Here is a 21,976-nt window from a genome sequence, read left to right on the forward strand (position 1 = left end):
AAGTTATGTGCCCAGACAGAAAGAATGATAATATTTATGTCTACTGCAATTCAAAGCCATCTATTTGAGCACCTTGCACCACCAGAGAAATCCTAATGGCTTCCTTTTCTTCCATCTCATAATGTGGGCGGTAACACCCCATTAAATGGTCCCTAAGATGGTTTTTGTCAACCCTGAGGAAATCTCTCACAGAAAACTTGTAGACAGTCTTGATAAGTGTTGTCAGATTACCTTTCAATGTGTCCTTTATCATCACTGTGGTGATCGTAATTTCAAATTATGTGCAGCACTCACACAGTGTGCACTCCTTGCGGACATCTGTAACTAGTGGCAGTTTACCAGCATACTTGAAGGGAGGAAAAAAGAGCATGGCCACACCAACCACATCACAGCATGTGCATACATCAGATGACATTGTGGAACCTAATTCTATGTCAGCAGGAAATGCATGGCTGCTGTCGCTATTTCGAGTGCAAATATTTGTCCCACGGGTACAGAGAAGTCATTATGGCAACCACATAATCCAGGCAGCTTAGTGCTGGGCAACTGCAATATTTATGAAGCAGCACACTGCATTCAAAGCCAGGCACTGTCACACTTGTCTGGGAAAATCGGTGCTTGTATACACAGGGGCTGGACCATTTCAAACCACAGTCACATTGGAACTCTGTCCACTCTCGTAGGGTGCATTTTCTGTGTAGTGACTGCCACTGCAGGAATAATTTTCTTCGAACTACACAAACAGAAAATTGTAGCACTGTGCTCTGCAGTGCTTGGTGCAAAGGCAGAACAGCCATGAGCCTTCTCCCATCCACAATTCAGAAATCCGCCAATACATAGATGGCTTACAGTGGCATCTCTACAGGCAGCACACACCACCTATATGCTGCCACTTAGATTGCAACACACTGAGGGTCTCCATGCCTTTATGTAAATGCTCAAATATACTACAGGACAGGATCTTTAGGGAACAAAGGTTGTTTCACGGTCCTCATATCTATGCTATGACAAAGCCAACTCCAACTGCACAGATAGAAATTGCTGTGGAAAATTAAATTTTACAGTTCCATGTACCATATTTTCCATACTGTACTATAGTCTGCAGGATCTAATTTGGGCTGAAAAGCCCCTCTCATTAAGCACCATGGCAAATTTTAGTTATAGGTACATTAGAAGTTGTAAGATGCCGTCAAGGGAGCATTTCCTCAAACAAATATTTCTAATTAGTTCATTATTAAAGGAAATGGAGGAAATTGAAATGTTGCATTGTCACGCTGCCAGGAGGCGAGTGCTAAAAGTGACGGCACTCAACCCCTTTGCCTCCAAGTGATCTTCCTTCTTCATCTTCCCCCATGACGGAGCCAAGGGTTCACGTCACACTCGCATGACGAGCCGTCTTTTCTTTCCTTTTTTTCTTCTCTTCCTTTTTTGCTGTGGGGCACACATCCAGGGATGGCATTTAACATTGGTTGGCTTACAAAAGTCACGTGCCATGGTTGGTGATATTGCAGGCAGCACGTTTTACATAGAGACATTTGTGCATGTAACTTTGACTCTGGCTGAAGCAGGGCTTCGTTGAGACCATGATGGCTTTTGTTTAAAATTTCAGTTGTTTTCCCACTGTGCATAATTTTGATAATTTGGAGACAGGATTGTTAGTGTGTGATCTATGCACTGCACTTGTCGGTTTGCAACTTCCAATCTTGGTGAGACGCCTTTTCATATAACAAAGTGCAACTGAACTTCCTGAAGGCATTTGCCTCCTATGTTCAAGGGAAGCAGCCCACATCCGCATACCTTATTCACAGATGTCAATTCTTTTTTTGCTGCTGCTCCGTATTAAAGATGGGAACCCAAGACTGTGGAAGTAGCGTGGGCTTGGTGGTCTGGAGCTTACCATTGGTTGTCGGATCGTGCCGCTGACTGCATTTTGCAGCGGCTCATGAGTGCCGAGGGGGCCAGGCAGGAGATACGGCAACAATTCAACGAGTAGCAATGAATGTTTACTTCACATTGTTACGGAGTGGTCAACTCTGCAAGTTTCCCGATGGTGAGCGACAGACATGCTAGTTTGCTCAAAAACTGAAGGCTGAAGTCCATTAGCGAAGACATCCTTTATAGTGTTTGGAATACCCTCGCTCAAGAAAAGGAGAGAGAAAACACTCTGCACGCTGGCAGCTGCCGCTCGATACATGCAAGTGTTCAACGAATTTTCTAACCCCCACTGGCTCAGTAGAAGGAAAGGCACTGACATGCGCACACGCACACAACGCTGGCATCTTCCCTGCCGAGGACGCAGAGAAAGAACGAATGCACACACAAAGCTTAATCGTCCCACTTGCTGAAGGGAGACAACACTGTGGAGACTAAGCAGACATCAGGGTGTTGTGCAAGCCGTGGGTAAGCTGGCGAAAATGCCTGCAAAAATGATAAGGTCTTATTGCTATTGGGGCCTCCTAGGCGTTTTCCAACGGTTGCAGGCGGCTCGGCATATCTAAAGGGTCCAGCCTTTCGCTGTTGCTTTGGTGGCGCGACACAAATCGTTGACCACACAGGCCAGTCATAACATCAGTTAGACTAGTTCTTGTGCACGTTCAAGGACACTGAGCTTGAACGACGCCATGAATGCTCTGTCTTTTCAGTGCTATTAGAACTGTTCTTGTATTTTCTGTGTACACGAAGTCGATTATAAATCTCTTGTGCATTTTGCAACGTGGCCTTAAATATCCAAGCACTGAAACGCAGCCACATGATCAGAGTAAGCAGCATTCACTTGCATATCGTGAGTTGCCAGAATAAATTGAAAATATTGTGCTGCGACTATCATTACTGCATCATGAAGCAACCAGAAATGACAGTACCATGCTTCACAATGAGACTTTCATTTCTCCCCTGGTGCGCTTGTACTTCTCTGGTCCCCTTTCCACTGTGTAGAGCTCCCAGAAAAGCTTTTCTCAGGACAGGGGACCATACTGTGCGCTCAACCAGGTGGCACCCATCACCACAACATTGCCCCAATCAGTCTCACCTTGTCATCTCTCGTCCTGTCCAGTGACGTTCTTCACTCAAGGATGAAGGTTTAGCACTGTGCTTCCGATGACTCTTTAGGAGCTCTGGGACAGTGCTTCCGCTGCCAGGGATAATGCTACAGAACAGCGAGTCCACTGACGCAGGTACGCGATGTTTGAAGAGACAAAGACAAAACCTTGTGCAGGCTGTCCGACATGCATATACATCTTTTTCTGCGCCTCTTTCTAAGCAACAATGCTTTCACTGGTGAACAGGAAGGCAGCCTTTGTTTCTTTTTTCCATTATCGTTTCTCAGTTTTACAAGGCCATAAAAAAAATAAGGAAAACAGAAAAGATTGCGAGCCAGCCCTGCAATTTTCTTGTATTGGAAACGAATATGTGCAAACAGAGGATGCCAAATGAAATGAACAGCCAGGTGCAACAACAAGTGACATCATTCAGGTGGTGCAGGCGGTTTGGGAGGCCCATAAAATGCCTTAATAATGGGATTTATTTGAGCGTGAACATGGTGAGAAGGCTGCTTCTGCCTTGCAGTGGTGTAAAGACTGCTGCATGTCTGGAGGTTAAATGCTCATCATTCTATCATACATGGAAGTATTCCGACTATTTAGTGGAGGCATGGGAAAGCCACTCAAGCCTACATTAGCAAAATGTGTGGTACTGATTACAGCGAACGCACTCCCTCCATGTTCATGCAACCGAATGTAAACATACTGAAAGCTGAGGTGTGCCTGACGAGTGTAGCATTGTGATGCTTGCCAACAGCCCATAGGACAGGAAAGGCAAATCCCTGTGCACGCATAGTGAATTCGTCACTACTGTGCATGCTCATTTCGGCAAACTGGCATAACAGATGTATTGCGAGTGCAATATGTGACTGTAAAGCATGTGGCGCGTCTTTGTCACCATAGCTTGAGCTTGGTGAGAATCAAGTGGTTTGATAAATGTACAACAGAGTCAGCAATGGTGGGACAGTTCTTAGAAACTTTACAGCATGCCCGTCTGCCTCTACAATGTAAAAAAAAAATTGACTTTGGTCCAAGAGCCAGATCTTTCTGATCGGGCAACATTCATGCACCAGCTTTGTCAGTTTTTTTATGCTCCCAATACTTGTGCTGAGGTTGTGAGAAAGGCCTGGAGAGAGTATACAATTAGAGAATCATGTACCTCTTACATTGTGGATGTCCTGGAATTGTGCTAACGCATGAACACCACCACGTCTCAAAATGATCGAATGCGACATATTAAAGGCACAAGCACTGTTACCTTATATGCCCTTGGTATGCAGAACCCCAGCACCTTCACCACTTCTAAGGAACCGCTTTATTCTTGCCAAGCTAGAGCTATGGCGAGGAAGAAGCTACACACTACGTACGGATGAGGAAGATGAAGGAAAGCCACATTGCGCTCACAATATCGCTAACGTGGTAGTTTCCCAAAGGAAGCGGTCACACCACTGCGTATAAAGTGTATGCACAGGGATACTCATGTCTTCCCTGTCCAAGGGATTGGTGGCAAGCACCACAGAGCAGCACTGGTCAGGTGCATTCCAGTTAAATTCTTAAGAATTGAGAAAAGGCCGATTCCACACAAAGCAACGACCTGACACCCTTGCCAACAAATATGTTGAACTGGCATTGAGTTTCAGGTATTTGCGGCCACACATAGGTAAACCAATGGGCAAGGTTCTGACTGGTGTTGTAGAAGTCGCGGGGCGCTTTTTTCGTTGCGACGATAGATCGGATTCATTTACAAGTACTGCTCCAGGAGGGCACATGTAACCGGCAAACAGAGGCCTCAGGAGAGCATTAGATTATAATCAAGGTGGCGGCAGGGTACCCAAAGGGTAGCGGAGGGATCGAAACTGGAAGCAGGTTATGTTGCCCCAACCCACGGACCACCCTGACTCCTGCTTTTTTGTCTGCGAAAGCGGACAGCTGATCTTAAAATGCGTCAGTAAATTCGGGAAGTACGACTTACACACAGCCTACGGGCATCATAGATATACTACTAGCACGCGCAAGCCTCGGCGAGCCCCAACCCATGGACCAGTCCGGGTTCTAGCTCTGGTGTCCCCGTTACCGATTTGGTGTCCTGGAGACGCCGCCAATAATATGAAATAGTGACACGTTGTTACTAGTAAAAAAACACGATTTAAGCCGCTAACGCTACGTTCAGCACTGCCGCGCCCAACAACTTCTGCAACGCCTGTGAGAACTTCGCCAATCAATGGTTGTTCTTGGCAGTACTTCGAACTTGTGAATTTTGTGTACCGGTCATGCTTAACTTTGTAGTGCACTGTGGCTTAATGAAGCACTACGCTTGCGTGTAGCATACGTACACATCTTACCTGATAGACGGTGAACGGGGTCTTGTATATATATCCGCTGAAGAAGAAAAGACTACACCTTCACATGTGTTAAAACACATGCCAAACTTGAAAAAACAGACGTACAATGAACCTCCACACGTTAAAATAGCAAAAGAATCACTTAAAAGGCGAAAACTATTGAAAACTTTGCAAGCGCCACGGCATGCGCAAATCCGCCATTGCTGCTGATATTGATGTTGATGAGGCTGTCCCCATATGCTGTCCCCTTGCGATCGAATCGGCAAGCGCGCGTTTCTTTATTCTATGGAAGCGCAATTGGCGCAATGTAGCCAAAATAAGTAAATAAAAAAAACTGCATCAACTCCAAATACACACACGCAAAAGAAAATAGTCGGTATTCTCTATAGCGACGTTTCCAACCCCTTGACTGATATTTCATACAACTCGTTGCATTAATTAAAATACCTGCAGTGCATTGTTTTCATAACGCGAAAAAAAAAATTCTGCGCTTAAGTTTACCCGCACAAACACGCGGCGCAAATTCGTAGAACGCCACCAGTGCAGCCCCCACCCTCCAAGAATATATATAAAAGACTAGTCAATAATAATAGCATATAATTATAACGTGAGCGTCGGTGCAATCAATGGAGAATTCGATTTTATTTGTTATAGAAAATCAAATGCAATGCAGTAAACAATGGATAGAATTAAGCATACGGCTTCCTGGAGTCTAAAAAAAAATCTGCCTTGAAACTTGACATGGTGACGAAGCAAATTGTGGGTATACGATTGAAAATAATTGCTATAATGTGTTCGCGTATGAGTAAGCTTCTCAAAAGGAGTTTCAAGTGTTTCCATGGTATGGCAAGCTTATATCTTTTTTTTATTCATATTTTTTTTCATATTCATAAGTTTTTTTTTATTCATATTGGTCAATTATGTTTAAAAAGAGAATTGCAAATTTCAATGGTTTTGTTTTTTACCGGGGGAACACAGAGTTGAGCCACTGTTTTGAAACAAACTTTTATTTAAAGGCAGTTACAAGTAACGCCGACACCCTCACTCATGACAAAACAACTTTCACTTGCTGTGTCCAGACACTTGGTTCAAGTTGCATGTAATGCTTCATCTCCAAGCTTTGCTTGGTTTCTTAAAGGCATTGTGAAATCTACACGGTGTTTTTATTTTACACCTCCTCATCTCACAGCACAAGATCTGAAATGCGTGATTAAGAAGAATCAGGCCAGCACATATTCACAGAAACGAACTCTTCACAGTGCAGTTGACAAGTGCAAAAATTACAGCAGAAACTGTCAGTCACATGATATGAGCAAAACATAACTGTTCTTTTTGCGGGAAAGCCTCAGTCCCATGCTGACATTAACCCATATGGTGGTCATCACTGGCAATGTTTGAAAGATTTTCATAAATTAGAGACTGAATGTCTGGAGTGTTTATCATAAGGGAAGTAGAAACTCACACGTCTTCTAAACAGCACTTTGCAGTGCTAAATGTATGCTGGCTATTGATAGTAATAAATAGTATGACTGTTACAACTGTTAAACAAGACAAAAGCTCACAGGAATATGAAGGCTTGAAGTGATAAACAGTGTTTGGAGGGGGAATGTAGCTGTAATGAACCTTTTGACAAAGATTTGTCTTCGTCAGTGCTGCAATTAAGTTCTGCACAGCAATCTTTATGCACGCTTAGCTCACTTTCCCACACCGTCAATGTAGGATGAAGAGGAGAATAAGATAGTGCGTACAATGAAGTTGAAGTGTAGAAAAGAAATGGGGAGACAGTGAAAGAGAAGGTAGGAGCATTGTTGTAGATTATTCTTCCAAGGTTGCTCTTCCAAAAGAAAAAAAGAAAAATATTAAATGTGTAAGGAAGCATTGCCAATTATTATTCTGTCACCATAAGCACCATAAGGGATGCAATATAAAACTGATCTGATATGTAGAGTGGCCTAAAGCTTTCTACATAGTCTTTACTATCATTATGACACTGTCTGCTGCAGCCAAATATGCAGAAGTTTTCATTGAGTGCACATGACCAGAGCAACTTATCCAGACTGCACACAACACCACTGCATATACCCTCTATTTTGGTAATCTGAAAAATAAAAGTTTATTCAAATGGGCAATAAAGAACATCACATGGAACACAACATCTAGATCGAATTATGAGGCATGCCACAGTGCGGGACTCAGTATTATTTTGACCACCTTGGGTTCTGTGATGTGCACTTGAATTCAACTACACGCTTTTTTTTTTTTCATTTCACCACCACTGAAATGCAGCCACCTTTGCTGGGATTGAACCCGCAGGCTTGAGCTCAGCAGTGCAACATCATGACTACTGCGCTACTGAGTGTTTACACAAATTTATAAGTAGCAAAACACATTGGAGGCTTTTGCACACTGAAACACTACACACCGTCCAATGCGCTTCCTATGTACAGACATACTTACCAGCGGCTCATATGACAAGCATGGAGGCGTGCTCTAACACACTACAATCCAACAGCTGCCACATACCAGAGATAACCTCTGGGTCTGTACCTATTTTCACAGAACACTTACCAGCAGCTCATACAACAAGCATGGAGGCATCTCTCGTGCTCTAACACACATACCATCCAGCTGTGACATATGGCTGCACACCACAGACAAAAACAGACGGGCTAATCATCAGAGACCACATGTTATGATTTGTTTATATGCGAGCCCTCAACCTGCTTCTATAAGGCATGACAGCACAGCACTACTGCACCACTTCTCTCTTCCTAACTGCACTGGAGGCTTGTTACCAGTAATCGTGCCCTGCTGACGTGGTTATCTCTTCAGTTTTTATGTTGCTGTCCCTAAGCTGTTATTTAAGGACTTCCTTTTGAGCTTCAGTGGGCGTTGAAAGGCTAGATGATGGCTGCGACAATCTAGGGTTTTTTGTAGAGTGAAATCTTAACAGGTGCACAACTTTTTTGTTGGCTGGTTCATTTGAATGGTCTGGCATCTTTCTTTTTGGGTCACTTTCACTTTCCACAAGCATGAAAACTGGCTAAAACAAATTGTTTGCCTTCTCAGCCACACCCTCAGAGACTTCACCATCTGATATTGCCTGTCTGACTGAGTCCATTTTTGCTCTTAAGAGTGTTGAGCTTGACACTGCTTTGGCTGCTTCCAGCTTTGTTATACTCCGTACAATGTGAAATGCCCGACTTGCCTCACATGCTTCTTTGGGTGAGCTCTCATGGGCCTTGTTGCTGCTAGTTGGATTAGCGATGACCACACAGTGACTGTGCTTGCACACACACTGCGCATTCCTTGCACCTCGCACCTCAAAGGACAGCAAGCACCATCTTTCACTTTTGACACTTTGTATGAGAGCCCTTTAATAGACTGAGATGGAACAGTCCATATGCCATCTTCATTTATTTTGGCACAAGCTGCCATTTCACTGCCAGACCTGTGGTTCTTCTAAATTGTTCTCCGCTCCTTACCCTTTGCCCCTTTCATCATCTGGCTAGCCCTTTTCATTAAAAAATGATTTGTCAAGTCCATGAGGGCAGAAATTAGTTTGTCACCATGCTTATTCTGTTTTCTCTCCAGCATAGTATGCTTTAACGTCCTGTGCTTGCTCTCAAGGTGCATGTTAGTGTTGACAGCTGCTCTAGTCCTAAAGCGATAGGCCCACTCTTGCGGCCTAACTGCATAGTGGTCTTTGAAGTACTTGAGGAAGTCCCTCAGTTTTTCTTCCTCACTAGAAAGGAATTGCTTAAAATAATCTTCAAATGCCTTTTCCGCGAGGAACTCTAAGAGTAGCCACACACTATGGTAAACATGTGGCCTTAGCTGTCTCTCTACACACTCGTGTGTCTTCTTACGCCAATTGTTATCCACATGCCAGGCACAGAGAAGTTTCTGTTTTGCGGCACCCATGACCCTAAACCATGCTTTGTAGAATTGCGAGGCATCATCAGATATCAATGTCTTAGCGGCCACTTTTTTGGCCATGGCCGACTCCAGATATTTGAAGAATGCTGTCAAAGTTTGCTCGTTCATCTGGTTGCAGATGAAATAAGCTATAGCTACAACTGATGCTACTTTATCTAGCACCAGAAGTGTGGTCAGGTCAAACAGGTACTCTATAGTACCATGTGTGGAGTCAAGACATACAGTCCCTGCAGGGCCCAATTTTTCTAGTAGCTCCTTCTGAGGCTCTGTCATCAGAACAAGAGCAAAGTCTGCTGAAGAAAATGTACCACTTGGGTCCACTGCACCTTGTGCCTTGTACAGGCGGACAAGTATTTCACCTTTTTCTTTCATCACAAGCACCCACATGTCTACACTGACAGCGTCATTAGTGTGACAACGTTCAGGAGCAGCAATGTTAAACTGCCGTTTGATGTTATGCAGGGTTGAGCACTCTGCCAAGTGCACTGGCCTCAGCTTGGATGCCACAGATGTTCTTATTCGCTTTAGAATGGTTTTCATGGGCACACCCCTTTCTAGGTTCTCTGCTACGCTGGCCTTTTCCTTGTCACTCATTCCTAAGTGCTGAATTTCTGGTTTATGACCATAATGGTTTCTTTGATACCCGACTTTTATGGTGGTGCTTTCAGGTGTCGGACTCTGAGTGTTGTCCATTGTGATGGTAATAAATGAAAGACATATCTTACCAGACCTACAGCTCCCCTGACTTTTCTCCCGACGGTCACTATGACCTTCCCTTTTCCTTGCCTCGCCTGATCTATTACAGTAATAGTGGATCCTTGTCTCTCCACTGGCCAGCTTTTTGGGGTCCCTGGGCAAAATGAACCAGCAGTTTTGGCTACCCTCTTCTTCTGCTTTCCATTCATGAAATTCTGTAATAAAAGCACAAAATAGAATTTGATGGTGACAAGTACTTTGGGGAGAGAGATGCAAACAAAAATAATCACTTTGAAGGCTTTGGACACGGGCTAACGTAGCATTTATTTTACTCCCTCACCTTCAACTCGACTGTGTCATGAGGTCACCCTTGATATTGCTCAAATTTCTGTTAAAATTGAATTTCAAATATGCAATGCGCAATAACTTCAAAAAATTTATCATATTAGTTTTGTTTTAATAAGAAACAAGTATGAAACTTAAGCATGATCTATGCTCACTCCTTCCTCAATATTGAATCAGACTGTACATTCACAGCAATGCTGTTACGATAAGACAAAGACGAACTGAGAGCACGTGGTGCAAGCTATGCCCCAGAACAGTGTGAATCCCTTCCCTCAGTTTCTTCTTGAAAAGCTCCTTCTTTTCAAGAAGAGCTTGAATTTTTACTGTAGATAGGGGCTTGGCGAGGGAGTGTTCCATGGTCACGCGGTTATGATCTGGCTTGGGCATGCGCCTGGTTCGAAGAGGCAGCATTATGTGTGATTTCAATAAACCAGTTGCTAGTCTGCGTTCGTCCTGTCTTCTTCTACGTTGGTGTCTTTTCCCAAGCGCAGTTTAAGTTCACAAAAAGATGTCTTACCAAGTAGCCTCCTAACACACTCTTCTTAAAGAAAAAAAGGATTGCGCGTGCGTCAAATTTGGCTCTATTTTATGAAATCTACAACCAGAGTCCTTCAATTGAAGGACTGTGGTACTACTAAAGAATTTTCCCAAAGTGCGCCGGAAGACCAAGCCGCTGACAGCCGCAATTGCAAGTGTATTGCGGTCGGCACTGAGGCGAAGACTGTACCACGCACGCAAGTAGCGCAAAGCAACGTGAGAACGCAGAGCAAATCCCTCCTCTCGTTTAAGAAAAAAAAAGAAGGGGGGGGGGGTAGGGTGCGCGAGCGTCACATTTCGCTCTATTCTATGAAATGTACTACTAAAGAGTTTGCCAACAATACGCTGGGAAACCATCCCGGCGACATCCGCAAATTCAAGTATGGTCCCGGTTCTGCGTCTCTGCCGCATTGCAACGTGCATTGAGGCGAAGACTAGGCCACGCACGCATGTGGCACAGAGCAACGTCAGAACGCAGAACAGCTTACTCCTGTCGCTTAAAAAAAGAAAAAAAAGATGTGCAAACGTCAAATTTCACTCCACTTGCTGGGCAGGAAAGCAGACCATGCCAAACGTATGTCATGTAGCGCATCGCTGGGAGCGCGCACACATGACTATACTACATATAGATAGATAAACAAACAAATTAAATTTAACGAGGATACAAACTTCAACATACCCCAAGGAAATAAATTAGGCACGTGCGCAAAAGATACTCTTCGCGAAACAGATGGAGAAAGAAAAAACAAAGGCCCGCAAGGTATAAACAACTGCTTTTGGAGGCACACTGTGCAACAAGAAATTTAAAAAAGTCCGACATATAATATTGCGTTTAAACGTCATTTGCTTACGATGACTGAGAATAAACTTAATAAAACTGTTCCTCACCCTTATTGTTCCGGAACACATGTGCACGTAGTCAGCCTCGAAGTTGTGCGCAGCGATCTGGTGCACCGAATACTTCTCCATTGTAGGCAGGGAAGTGCCACATACGTCGCATTTCATCAATTTCTTGACATCCACGGCCATTCTGTGAACGTTCCTGATGTGTTGCAGCATGTTCTTCCTCTGCATGAATAGTTTGCTGCAAAATTCGCAGCGATGATCGTCATTGCCGATGGCAGCTCGATCACAGACGTGCGCCATTCCGAAGCGGAGAGACGGCGTTTAGAAGCATGTGGTTTCTGCGTCATTGCACGCGCTAGGATTGTTGTATATTCCGGCAGTAATACAGGGAAGAAACCTCCCCGATCACGTGACACACTAGGTATTCAGTGGCCTCATAGGGACAGTTGGAAACCAACTTAGGGAACCAACATCCGGGAACGCAGGGTCACGTGGATGCTGCCTTCTATTGTTCACCGGCCTCAGCCGGCCTGCGGGGAAACGCATGTGTGATGACCGGCCAGGAAAACCTGACCCCCGTTCGCGTGAATGCCGCGGGGCGGCGCTGTTGTCAGGGGCGCCGTCAGCACGCGCGGCCGTCCGCTGCGTGTTTAGAGGGAATGCTGTAGTGGAAACGCATTTGATTGAGTTTTAGAAATTTTAGCTAATACTGCGGTCCCTTAGACATCGCAAAGACGGTATTGCGCTACGGTTGTCATGCGGTTTTCGAATACGGGGTAACACAACCGAGTTTTCTGCTGGCAGAAAGCGAGCACGCATTTTAGAAATCCCATATTAAAGCCACTAAATCAGCGGGGAGCTTATCTATCGTAGAATGCTCTTTGCACGATTTATATGCAATCGTATTCTTTCTTCTCCGAGGTCAACGCGATAACTGCTAGGATCACCCGGAATGTTCATTCTCGCCACCCGTTTTTTTTTTTTTTAGTTGTGGGCGTTATTACGTACGAAAGCGTTTAAGTTCGTTTACACCTGCCAAATCAGCATTAAACCATGACATACGTTGTAGTGCAACGTCCTGGAGTCATTTCATTCTCACTGCAATTCAAAAACCAGATAAACAAAAGCAACATGTTTCTGGACGAGCAAACTTTATTGCATACAGCAGAATGTACTTCCAATTCTGCTGCTTGTTTCACATCACGCAAGGCTTCGTTCTTTTGCCTTTTTTCACATCCATTTCCTGGTTGAGGCTCTTCAAATGAAAGTGGATTCTGGTAAGGCAGCAAAACCTGACCACCGATTCTGTAAGCGCCAGGCAATGCTCCCCACAACCAATTTGTGGCACATTTGTACTCGCTTTCTTGAGTATGCTGAGGGCAGCTTTAGAATGCAGACGCGTTCTGCTAAATTCATGTGTTAGCCTGCTTTCAAGAGCTTGAATCAGACGATACAATGACTCCGACGGGTAGAGAAGCCCACCCAAGTCCCACTCTTTGGAGGCATCAGCTGGGAGTTCTTTTGGGACACAGTCCCTCGGCACAAGGCAGGCATCCCTGCATGCTGCACAGCTAGTTGAGAGCACACGCTTCCTGGCCACGTAGCCTGCGATGTAGTATACCAAGCGAGCATCGCTTCGTTTTTCAACATAGTCCACATGGTCCACGGCCACTTCAACAGCCTCCATGGGTAATACATCATCTTGTTTCTCACAGGAGTGCCTCTTCCGCAGAAAGAAGGGAGATCCAGATGGCGACACGCTTCCACCTCTAGGGCTCTTTGAAAGACTGTAAAAGCTCAAGCACCTGCAAATGTTGAAATTACACGAAGCAGTTCAGCAAAATTATTTTTACAGCCAAAGATATACAAGTACCTGATGATAAGGATGAACTGAGCCGGGGTGGGGTGATCATTTGCACCGCTTGCCTGCCGTACTATACCAAACGAGCGCTCAAGGCCGTCTTGGCTCAGGTGCGACGTCATCAGGTATCTGAAGCCGACCTTTTCGGTTAAGTACTTCAGGAGGGCCTTTGTGGAATGTATTGAAACACGTAGCGGTTTGTCGGCCCTTGGAATGGCACGCGCCCTCTTCAAAAACAGTTCTTGGCAAGTCGGCGCACGGAAAAGGGACACTTTTTCCGAACAAGATTTATAACCGGAATCGCACCCTGGCACGAAGCACCACCTCTGAGTTTTTTTCTTTGAAGTTGAAGGCATCTTCGTCAGCTCACAGCAGTTATAAATAAGCAGCACACGCATCAATCTGCAGCAAAACACACCGTGAACATCCGGCGCCCAGGCGCTGTCAGAAGCGTATCCCCGCAGGCCGGCTGTACCCGGTTTAGAGGCAAACCGGATGTGACGTGGGCCTGTGCCGTACTCCCTGCCCCCAGATAGGTACTTGTAAGCCTAGGGAAAGACGCTGCTAGGTGCTGCTGCTAAATCCCTGTGGTTTCTGCCGGCTCACGTAGGTTCGTTCGCGTGGTCTTGTTACGCCTCGCTGGATCGTGTTCACTCATGCCGTCCTTGCGCGGCGTCATTGTCGGCGAGCCAGGTTAAATTCTTTAATAGGTCGCGCCTGCGCCTAATTGAGTCTATTAAAGACTGCACATTCAGTTTTGCTGGCTACAATTCAGTGTGGCTGGCGTGGGCTGTCGACACGATGCGCTTAGAGCGTGTCGATTTCGCCGTTCTTTATGTTGGCGGAAATGACCGTGAAAGCAACATGGATCTACAAGAAATATGCAACAACATCAAGGTAAGTCTACTGAAATCACAAAATTTGAAACAATAAGCGCTAATAGTTGTTTTATTTTAAATTTTAGGCCTTGATTGTTCAGCGAGACGGCGCCCGTCGTGCTGGTTTTCAAGGTGCTCTCTCGCTGGCTAGAAGATGCTGATGCGGAACAGAAAATGCAAAAACGTCGCTTGCTCAACCGCAAATTGACGGCTACGCTGAAGCGCATGTCGTGTCTGCGGAATTTGAACCCCGAGGTATGGACCCCTTTTTTCCAGCGGCATGCCGTTACATACCGTCAGGAACACGCTTGGCTTATTTCTGACTCGGTAAAAAAATGTTTCACTTTTTCTCGCTGCTCGCTGCTGAAGAAATGCGGACCGTTTGTCGTAGTTGTCTCCATTACAGGGTGGCATTACTGCGGTGAACAAAGCAAGTGTTGCCGTACATACTGTGCGCACTTCACCTTTTGTTGGGCGGTCGGAAAATATTGGTCCCACTATTCAGGGCAACTTCGCTACTCTGTAGCGGTGAAGTGTAATTTCTACCATTGAACGTTCCTGTGTAGACATGTTTCTGAATCACGTTAAGCACATTTTTTCGTCAATTTCTTTGTCAAACACGCGATAGAGCGGTTGCGCAGATTGTTTACTTCCCTTTCTACAATGTTTGGTTTATTCTGTCGCCGTCCTTCAAACCACCACAGCGGCAAATGGACTCTTTTGATCGAAATTCCGCGTTTTCGTGATAGCTGAATTTTGGTGCGGTTAGGTGTCTAAATTTCTCGTGCCCACAGCTACCAAAACAGGTGATCAAATTATTAGCATCGCGAATAAATCGCATTCCTACATATGCAAGCTGCTACATATTTTTGATTGATTGATTGAATAACTTTAATGAGCGGTTCTTAAAACGAAACCCTCTTTGCCTCTTCCTTGCTCAGTGGGTGGTGGCTGCTGCAGTCCTGCCAATATTGGTCACTGTGTATGGCACTGGATATGTGCTGCTTGGCATGTGTCCAAATGGCAACTTGGATTACCTGTTAAGTGCAGCTCAACATGTACCACTGGGTAGACACATAGAACAAGAGGCAAGAAATTAAGTATACAACAGGAAATTTAAGAAGTCAGCATCGAAAGCAACCGAGTATGGACAAAAATGAACTAAATGAGACCAGGACATGCATTGTGTACAGAGTTATAGAAGTGAACGAGTGGTTGCATTTTACTGAACATTACAAAGGCTTCACTTATAACCGGTTTTCACATATGCATGGAATCTGCTAACTTTTCTGTGCAAAACTCTACCGGAAGGGATATACAGTGAAAGCTCGTTAATTCGAACTTCAATAATTCGAATTTATGGATAATTCGAACTGTACGATTTGGTCCGGCCAAGCTCCATAGAAGTCTATGTATAAAAAAGTCCGTTAATTCGAACGCGAGAAGGTTCCCTCACGGATAATTCGAACTACGCTCACCTGGCACACGGCCAGAGAAAAGCGCCTACTGCCTACACACAAGGCTGTATTGCCTCCGAAACGGAGAGAACGGCGAGAGAAGGCAAAATCGGAAAAAAATCTAACCGACGCGGGGTCAGCCAGAAGGCAATGGCGGCTGCCGCCTCCCCGTTCTACGTAACCTCCAAGACTTCTTGCCCGTTGCGAATCTCGGAGGCTTTGCAAATCTTGTACAGCTGCTAATGTGCGGAGATGGCACGGCAAGCGCCAAAACACAGCAAATCAAGTACCGTACGTCGCAGCTGCGCTTGCAATCAAGAACCAACGAATCAGGGCCTTCGCCACCTTCACATGTTCAGCGTCTTTGTCTCGGCAGTCTTCATCGGTTGTGCACCTCTGTTTTCAGCTTAGGAGGTATCGGCCGTCGCGAATCATTGTGATAGTGTTAAGCCTCGGCTAACGTTCGTTTCGGTGGACATCGGTGGTGTGGCACAGTCGGACCCAGAGCTTCGACTTGAAGATGGCGTGTGCCCGCGGCACACGCCATCACTTTCTGACACGCCAAATTTCTGACATGCCCTACTGCTTCCAAATCGCAGTGTACTGTTGCTCTCCTTCACTTTTGTTAGTTCGAACTTTCGTTAATTAGAACTGAAGCGGCTTCCCCTTGCGGTTCGAATTAACGAGCTTTTACTGTATTGCATCCATCGGTGTTAATATATTTCCTAGCATATTTTCTCTTTTTCAGCCAACATACACATCCCCGTTAAATCAAATAGATCACTGTAGATGGCTGCCACAAGCATATTACAAGAACTGTGAATTGGAAGCCGTTAGCTACCTCTGGCACAAAGTCATGTAATGGTACATGTAGTCTTTGTGTGCACATTGACTTCATGTTTTACTCATTTGACTGGCTCCTATTGCACTCCGGCTGAATAGCAATAACACACAGGCCACTTTACGCTCGAGCTACTCGAAAGCCTGCGAAAGCTGCAGGTACATTCATAAAGGTTCATAAGTACATGGCATTAGTGAAAAAAATTAAAACCTTTTCTGGTACAGCCGTGCGTTGTCGGAAGTGTCTCAATGCATTGCAGTGATTAAACAGGCACATATTGGCTGTACCACTTGGATTTCAGCGTGCACGCGTTGGCTGGATAAAAAATTCTACCATATTTTAACTCCAAACATTTGCTCACGGGTGGAAAGCGCTGTTTCTGTTGTAAATAGATGTGGCTTGCACACAAGGTATGCTGCATGAACAGAAGGTGCTGCAGCCACATAACCTGACCTTTGACTTCTTTATGGTCACAGATTGAAGGGATGGAACTAAGTGCGTGTCTTTTAAATGCTTGATTTCAGCCAGTTAAATTTGCCAACACGGGGGATTCAAACCACTGGTGTCCATCTGCTGTTGGGCTGGATTCTCAATTTAGTGAGAATACTAACTACTCCGTTCATTGGTGCTGACAGATATCAAGTCAGTTGTAGCTCGGCATTTACTGTATTCCGTTTGTCACCAAAATGCTAGAGAACCACTCGAGATCCTTCGATGTCAGCATACTCATAATCAGTGGGCACCCCATAAGAAAAATAGGTCAATTTTGGATGGTATCCCTGCAAGTGTGAGAAGGCTAGGCCACAGAAACTCGTTTCTGATTTGTGCACTAGTCAGCTACGTTAAAATGTGAGGAGCCTAGACATCTAAAAGACGAGGAGCAAGCAAATTGAATGAAGCTACCAAGCAAAAAATGTGGAAGCGTAAGCTGTTGATTTTTTACTCTAAAGGCACGTTCACACTGAAGACGGAGCGGCTAAACCGGGCAAAGCTCTTGGCCAGGCGGATAAAAGCAGGCGTTAAACGAGGCAGCAAGCCCGATCGCTCGCGGACCACTTTTTTTCCTGCCCGCCAGAGCTGTCCGCTTTGCTGCAGCCAATTGGAACACCAGACGACGCTGGCGTGTGCGCGATAAGGATGGACGACCGGTGCCACGAGACGGCGACAAGTGCACCACAAAAACGTAAGATACTCCGCCTCGGCGGTGCGGGCAGCCAGGCAAGCTGTCCAGTATACAGGGTGTTTCAGCTAACTTGTGCCGAGGCTTTAAAAGAGAAAGACCAAAAGAAACTAGGCCTGCAGTACTCAAATGCAATCAATTCAGTAAACTACCCTTTTGAGCAACTTTAGTACTTACGGCTCATTGAGAGACATCTGCTTTATTTTTTCAAGACAAAAGAAAGTGCACAAAATCGAAAAAAAGTACTATGCACTTTTTAGCAGTGATGAACAATGCGGCATGCAGACAGGATATAAAATTATGCAGTTTCGACACTGTGAAAATTATGTAAGCAGCTTTCTTTGCTGCTTCTGTTCGTTGATGGCATTTGGCAGTGATGTGTTAAATGTTACCTTGCATGCACCACTTGTGTTTGTAGTACACAGAGCTCACAGGCAGACGTGCGCTCCGATGCTCAAGGTGGTGTTGTGCACCATCCATATCCTGTGAGAGTAGTGGTACTGTCATTCCCTCACATGGCGCATCGCATGGCGGGTGAGGTAGAGAAATCCGTTTATTGAATCCTTAGGAGAAATAGTTGCTGCCACGTCCTGTGCCCGACAGAGCAGTGCCTGCTGGCCACCCAGGCTTCTGTCACGCAGCATGGCCTCCCAGTGTTGCAGTGTAGGGACATTGAAGTTTTGATGCTGGACCACCACTTGCATACTGTCGTTTTGACGGCGTGGTGCTGTATTACAGTTTTACATCTGCACATCCTGTGTCAATTGTTGGCATGGACACACTTGCCGTGTTTATTTTTTCAGAAATAGCATAAACCTGCCATACCATACCTTGAACTATCATTATATTTTTAGTTTGCCCACAACTGTCACCATGTCTAGTTGTAGTGTTTTTCTTTTAAAGAGACTCCATAGGAAAGATGCTTTCTGATGGCATCTTTACCTTCTCGTGTGATCATTCGGCGAGCACAAAGTACTGCAGCTTCTGCAATGCTTTTGTCTATTCCTTCCAGGCACACTACTCTCAATGTATCATTAGCGCTGAAATAGAATACCACCTGTTGCTCAAAGCAGCTTCAATATAGATTCTAATCGGAATAGGCAGACTTGTGGCAGTATACAACTTTCTATAGCCATAAAAGGCAAGCTAGCATAGTGGGGCATCTCAATGCTCGTAAAAGCATTCAACTGCATGTATCTCCAAATATGTAAGCTCAAGCAGACACTGTCAAAATCTGTGCTTGTCACGGTGAGTTGGTGCGGGAACTTGAAGGTGTCGCTTTTCCTTCATTTTTGTGTCTCTTATGTTTTTGCTAAGGCTCTTGCCACAGCAAAGTTGCTCTTGTGGTATTTTAGAAGGGTAATTTACTAATCACCTAGGCGATGTCATTTCCTACATTTGGTTGCACCGTGTGCATCAGTGCAATAAAATGGGTCAAACGGCTTAATACGAGATGTTGCCAGGCCTTTTTGGCACGACACTTGTGGATAACATTTTGGTGTGGCTTGGGCGAGACCGAAAGAGAGAAATTTACACATACGAGCACAAAGGCCAGGCACTGTTCCCTTGCGGCCTGCACAACCACTAGAATAGCAGCTAGTCTTATCAATTCATACTGAGTATCACAAAGTGGAACATTGCAAGAACTGTAGCTTGGTTGAGGAGACAAGGCACTTACAGCTGCAGCTGAAACATGTGGTGTGATCAACATGTACAAGGTTACAATACTCTTCACCCTTTTTGTATTTAAGACTTTTTAAACTTTGCCCACAATTTGATTACAGCTTTCCAGAGTTCCTTGGAAAATCCTCCCATGCACCTGCCATGTACATTGCCCCCCCCCACCTCCTCCTCGATGTGGCATGCAAGATGGCAGCAGCAGCTGTGGAACAGTTGAAGAGGCGAAGAAAGGTCCACATTATAATAGGTTGTATGTAAATAAAACTGATCGAACACAACCGATTCGGCTTCCACTTTTGTCAAGACAATTGTCAGCAAACAAATGGAGTAATTTCAGTAGGGCGATACTAATAGTGCATAGAAATTATTGGAGGCCTCGACAGCTTTCTTGCTGTTAACAGGCTGTGTTGGTGAGGTGGTTTAGGCAGGGAATGCCGATTCATGAGGGATGGTCATGGCCACCATGTTCAATGTATGTGCAGCATCAATCAGTTCTCTAGACCGAGTGCATTAATGTCATGGCAGGCCAGCACTTCGTCGCATGATATATTTTCAAACCTCGCATGCTTTCTTTGGGGCTCTGAGAAAATTAATGAAGCGTGAGACTAAAATCGGCATGTTGCAGTTTTCAATACGACCATCACTGCATTTGTCCATTCTTGAAACAAATTTTATTGTACCAAATGCATACAAAATTGTGGAATATCCGAAGTACATTTTGCTTGTTTTGGTCAAGCAGCTGGCAGAACAAAACCACAAAGTTCCAAAGCAGGAAGGGGACACTTCTTTTGAAGTACACAACGAGTGCAAAACTTGCCGCCAATTAAAAAAAGAAGGGAGCTGCTACACACCATTTCTTGGTTCTTTGACCATTTATTTTTTCTTTTGTGGCTGATGTTTAAAAATCCTTGCTATGGCAAATGCAAAGACATCAAAAATCAACGCACGACAGATATTGGTACTATGGTGTAAAGTGATGAAGATATAATTTTGCATGCACATTATTTCGTCTGAAATAGAGGGATATAGCACAAACGTTGCTCTTCAATCCCAATAAAATATAAGGAACTCGTGGGCTACAAGAGGGCTACGGATGATTGTTGAGGGCCTCGGATTCTGTAATGTGCAGCTATACTTAAGTACACAAGCATTTTTGGAATCTGCCTCTACCTGGGTGCAGTTTTGTGACCTGGAATGAAAAGCCACAGCCATCGAGATCGAGCTGCTGCAGTGGCGACATCACAGTAAAAGGTAATAGCGAAAAATTAAAACAATGATATGGCCATGCAACTTGCAACAAATCAGATAGGTCACCTGAAGCTTCTATTTCCAATTTTTCTGGTGTTGCATAGAAGGACAAAAATCTTGAAAAGTGATAGTGTACGACTTTCATGCATAAACAATTGTGCATATCTACTTTTTTTTAACCATGCAGATATTTAGCAAAAAGTTTTTTGAGCACGGAGAGCCCGGCGTTTTTGCAAAGGAGTTTCTAGGTGAGGTGGACACACTATGCTGCTAATAATGCGAGTTTCAGAAAATTAATTTTGAAAAATTCAGTCACTTTTTTATTAGTAACTTGGCGGCAGCCTTCTAAATGGCATATTTGGAGGCAGTCGCATGTGAACGCACACCCTTTCTTTTTCTAAATCTCGAAAATTGCACTTAGTTTGAGATATTCATTATCGCGCTCAATTGAGTACAATCAAAACTTGGTGGATCCTCCTCCACATCAGGCGGCAGTGCCCTGTCAAGAAGTGTGGGACAAAGCTTAAATGATAGCCTGACATGGCACACTGATGCACATGCTTGCCAGGCAAAGTGTGTCGTATCAGCAGCTACAATGACTGGCCAAGATGTTTCCATCTGATGAGATAGCGGGACCTTCTTTTCTGCACTCCCAGCACACTCAGTTCCAATATTGCCTCGATTTACCAGTGAAATTCAATGATGAATATCTTGAATTAGGTGCAACTTTCAAGATTTGTAAGAAATGAGAGTGCATTAGAGGAATTCCTCTGCAAGAATGCCACATTTTCCGCGCTCATAACTTGAAAACAAGAAAATCTGTATGGTAATAAAAGACACCCTATACGTATACAGTGTGCATTGGAGCATTTCATGCAACCAATATTCAAGCACCTTCTGTCTACAAAGAATTCATAAAGCAAATTTATGCATTAATACTGGAATCAGTTACGAGCACTGGAAATGCAAACACCGTTACGAACCCTGGTCACATGCCAGGCATTGTGTTGCTGCTCTCTGCGTAGGACCTATGAATAAAAACCACCTTCAACATCGCACAGTAAGCTACTAATTGCTATGTGTAGGAA

At 44.7% G+C, this 21,976-nt stretch overlaps 1 protein-coding gene and 1 long non-coding RNA gene across 3 annotated transcripts; one reads left to right on the forward strand and one right to left on the reverse strand.

Moving 5' to 3' along the window:
- Positions 1 to 8,709: 8,709 nt before the first annotated feature.
- On the reverse strand, positions 8,710 to 11,971 carry LOC139049688 (uncharacterized). Its single transcript, XM_070525404.1, has 2 exons — positions 11,786 to 11,971; positions 8,710 to 10,230 (listed from the first exon to the last, which is right to left on the reverse strand). The coding sequence occupies exon 2, from the start codon at positions 10,010 to 10,012 to the stop codon at positions 8,843 to 8,845; it is 1,170 nt and encodes a 389-aa protein (XP_070381505.1). The 5' UTR covers positions 10,013 to 10,230; positions 11,786 to 11,971; the 3' UTR covers positions 8,710 to 8,842.
- Positions 11,972 to 14,134: 2,163 nt separating this feature from the next.
- Positions 14,135 to 19,929, forward strand: LOC139049689 (uncharacterized). 2 transcript variants are annotated; one of them, XR_011508498.1, is made up of 4 exons: positions 14,135 to 14,501; positions 14,569 to 14,737; positions 17,731 to 17,963; positions 19,745 to 19,929. It is a non-coding gene; the product is annotated as an uncharacterized lncRNA (long non-coding RNA). The 2 variants fall into 2 exon arrangements; XR_011508499.1 differs by lacking the exon at positions 17,731 to 17,963 and having other exon boundaries at positions 14,149 to 14,501.
- The last annotated feature ends 2,047 nt before the right edge of the window (positions 19,930 to 21,976 follow it).

This window comes from Dermacentor albipictus, chromosome 9 (assembly GCF_038994185.2).
Source record: "Dermacentor albipictus isolate Rhodes 1998 colony chromosome 9, USDA_Dalb.pri_finalv2, whole genome shotgun sequence".
NCBI lineage: Eukaryota > Metazoa > Arthropoda > Arachnida > Ixodida > Ixodidae > Dermacentor > Dermacentor albipictus.

Excerpts from the sequence above, each read along its gene's own strand:
- LOC139049688 (XM_070525404.1), bottom strand. The coding sequence starts at position 10,012 with ATGGACAACACTCAGAGTCCGACACCTGAAAGCACCACCATAAAAGTC.